This window comes from Myotis lucifugus, unplaced genomic scaffold, assembly GCF_000147115.1.
Source record: "Myotis lucifugus unplaced genomic scaffold, Myoluc2.0 scaffold_4044, whole genome shotgun sequence".
Taxonomy (NCBI): Eukaryota; Metazoa; Chordata; class Mammalia; order Chiroptera; family Vespertilionidae; genus Myotis; species Myotis lucifugus.
In genome coordinates, this window is record NW_005875092.1 from 7673 (window position 1) to 11234 (window position 3562).

General features: G+C 48.8%; 1 protein-coding gene across 1 annotated transcript; it reads left to right on the top strand.

The window, feature by feature from the left end:
• Nucleotides 1-235: 235 nt before the first annotated feature.
• LOC102418871 (olfactory receptor 10H2-like) lies at nucleotides 236-1234 on the top strand. Its single transcript, XM_006108870.1, has one exon. It carries the CDS (start codon nucleotides 242-244, stop codon nucleotides 1232-1234), a length of 993 nt encoding a protein of 330 aa, XP_006108932.1. The 5' UTR covers nucleotides 236-241.
• Nucleotides 1235-3562: the final 2328 nt, after the last annotated feature.

The following is a 3562-nucleotide window of genomic DNA, read 5'->3' on the forward strand; positions in this document are numbered from 1 at the left end:
TTATTATTATTTATTTATTGAATTCCTACTATGTGCTATGACCTGTGGTAAGCATTGGAAATGCATGATCTTATTGAAACCTCGAGTGGCTCTGTAAAGCACAGGCCATTATTATGAATGTTATTCTGCAGATAAGATAACCATGACATGAAGAGGTGGAGGAGCCCCTCAGGGAAGCCCTCCCAGGTAGAACTCACTAGAGACCCTCCCCCTAAGTTCTCCCCTCTCTCCCACACCAGGTATGACCGCCATGCTGGGGCTGAACCACAGCTCAGTGTCTGAATTCATCCTCATCGGCTTCTCCCCCTTCCCCCACCTTCAGCTGATGTTCTTCCTGCTCTTCCTGCTGATGTACCTGTTCACGCTGCTGGGGAACCTGCTCATCATGACCACCATCTGGGGCGAGCGCAGCCTCCACACGCCCATGTACCTCTTCCTGTGCGCCCTCTCCATCTCCGAGATCCTCTACACCTTCGCCATCGTCCCGCGCATGCTGGCTGACCTGCTCTCCACCCACCGCTCCATCGCCTTTGTGGCCTGTGCCAGCCAGATGTACTTTTCCTTCACGTTTGGCTTCACCCACTCCTTCCTGCTCACGGTCATGGGCTATGACCGCTACGTGGCCATCTGCCACCCCCTGCGCTACAACGTGCTCATGAGTCCCCGTGGCTGTGCCTGCCTGGTGGCCTGGTCCTGGGCTGGTGGCTCGGTCATGGGGCTGGTGGTGACAATGGCCATTTTCCACCTCCCTTTCTGTGGGCCCAATGAGGTCCACCATTTGGGTTGTCATGCGCTTCCACTGTTGAAGTTGGCCTGTGGGGGCAACGTGTCCACCGTGGCCCTGGGCGTGGGCCTGGTGTGCATCACGGCCCTGCTGGGCTGCTGCCTCCTCATCCTCCTCTCCTACGCCTCCATCATTGCCACCATCCTGAGGATCCCCTCGGCTGAGGGCCGGCAGAAGGCCTTCTCCACGTGCGCATCCCACCTCACTGTGGTGGTCGTGCACTATGGCTTCGCCTCTGTCATCTACCTCAAGTCCAAGGGTCCCCAGTCTCTGGAAGGAGACACCCTGATGGGCGTCACCTACACAGTCCTCACGCCCTTCCTCAGCCCCATTATCTTCAGCCTCAGGAACAAGGAGCTGAAGAGCGCCATGAAGAGGACCGTCCTCAGCAGGCTCCTTCTCCAGAGCTCCCGAAGGGGCTGGTTTCCCTGCAGGGAACGTGGTGGGTGAAGACCCTTCAGTCTTCTGTCTGTAAAATGTATATATTTATGCTTCATCAGTGATGATTCCTATATGTGAACTCCCCCTACCTCCACCCTTAGCAAGTGCTCTGTAAACTCAAGATGTACTCCCCCTCCCTCGCCCCCCCCCCTCACCCAATCTGGTTGACCTCATTCCTCTTCCATTCACTGGGATAATGACCTCCCCAATATTGACCTTGTGTGTTAACTTCTTCCTGTTTCCTGTACCTAACAGTGGCTTGGAGGAGGGGATGCCCACATCACCATTTGGGGGTATATACCTGCCCCCAGTGGAATTAATGAGTCAGATGGTAACTCTATGTTTAATCATTTGAGAAACTAACTGCTAGACTGTTTTCCAAAGTGGCTGCACCATTTTACATCGCCCCCACCCCCAGCAGTGTAAAAGGATTCCAATTTCTCCACATTCTCACCAACACGAACTTATCTTTTTTATTGTAGCTATTCTAGTAGTAACTTATTGTGGTTTTGATTTGCATTTCCTGATGTCTAATGATCCGTATGGTCTTAAATGCTTAACACATATCAGTTCTTCTATTTCACAAGGGAGGCCAAATTAGCTCCATTTTGAAGATGAGAACACTGAGATATAAAGAGATTAAGTCTGCCCTGCCTGAGTGGCTCAGTGGTTGAGTGTCAACCTATGAACTAGGACAGCCGTGGGCAAACTACGGCCCACGAGCCGGATCTGGCCCGTTTGAAATGAATAAAACTAAAAAAAAAACAAACACCGTACCCTTTTATGTAATGATGTTTACTTTGAATTTATATTAGTTCACACAAACACTCCATCCATGCTTTTGTTCCAGCCCTCCGGTCCAGTTTAAGAACCCATTGTGGCCCTCGAGTCAAAAAGTTTGCCCAGCCCTGAACTAGGAGGTCACGGTTCGATTCCCGGTCAGGGCACATGCCCGGGTTGTGGGCTTGATCCCCAGTGGGGAGCGTGCAGGAGACAGCTGATCAATGATTCTCTCTCATCATTGATGTTTCTATCTCTCTCTTCCTCTGTCTTCCTCTCCCTTCCTCTCTGAAATCAATAAAAATATATGTTAAAAAAAAAGAGATTAAGTCTGTTAGCTAAAAGTCTTGCCCCCATAATGGTCAGAGCTGGGGCTCAGAAGCATACACAGGGAAGGCCCATCTTTTCCAAGAAGGAATAAAGACCTAGATTGGAAAGAGAAGACCAGTTTTAGCTGGCACCAATGAAATGAGCCCGAAGCGATAAATATGCTGTTCTCAGGTGGCTAAGAACTGAGGAGACATGTCGGAAGCTCGACAAAACTGGCTGTAGGCTCTCTGGCTGTAGATGCACTGATATGGAAGTGTCATGTTCAAACATGAAGCCGTTTGCCCTAAAGAAAAGTGTGACTCCTTTTAAAGCCAGGTTCCTGGGTTACATTATGAAGATCTAACATTGTTAATCAGAAGTATCTGGGAACATTCTTTGCCTCCCCTATAAATTGTGAAGGGGTCCCGGATAATAAGACTGTCTCTCTTGAGTTGTCATGTATGACGGATGTTTAAGTGGTCCACAAGCTGAATGATCACCCCTCCGCTGATAGCCGTAGGCCACAGTACAAACTGCAGTGTGGTTGACATAGCACTTCATCTCCAACTCTATCCCCCAGCCCCCTCCATCTCTCCGGCCCCACTAGCTCCCTGGCTTCTCCTGCAATAAACCAAGTGCACTCTGACCTCAGGAGCTTGGCACACGCTGCTGCTTCGACCAGGAGCACCCTTTCCTTCCTCCTACACATCCGGAGGTCTGACCTGAAACGGCACCTCCTCAGGAAGCCTTCCCTGATTTCCTGTGCTCTTTAGCTAATCACAGATCTGGAAGCATCTTGAAATATACTGGTTGTCCTGGATAACAGGTAAGAATGTGTACTGTATGAATTTGAAAGAACTGACAGCAAAGGGGGTGTCTGGCTTATATCTGAGTGTGGTTCCCTGTATCATCAGAGAAAAAAACAACCTGTTCTCCTTTGGTTGACCAATGTAAACACCTTCTGATGTTTAAATAAACCTTGTTTTTACTCCTTTAGTTGGTATTGGTTGTTTTGTACATGGAAAACAATCTAAAAGGTTGGGTTTAGTGAACATGTGTTGTTTCTGTAAGTGACTTATTCCAGGCCCCACGGCGTGAGGCAGGGCTGTGAAAGTGCTGTATCGTATCCTGTCTTTATTTCAAATGTTGATATGTTATTCATCAGGAAAGTTTTACATTAATTTTGATTTTTAAAAATATTTCGTGACATGTGACTTATCTTGATCCCTACATTTTTTTGGTGGCACC

Coding starts and splice junctions, on each gene's coding strand:
- LOC102418871 (XM_006108870.1), top strand. CDS start 242: ATGACCGCCATGCTGGGGCTGAACCACAGCTCAGTGTCTGAATTCATC.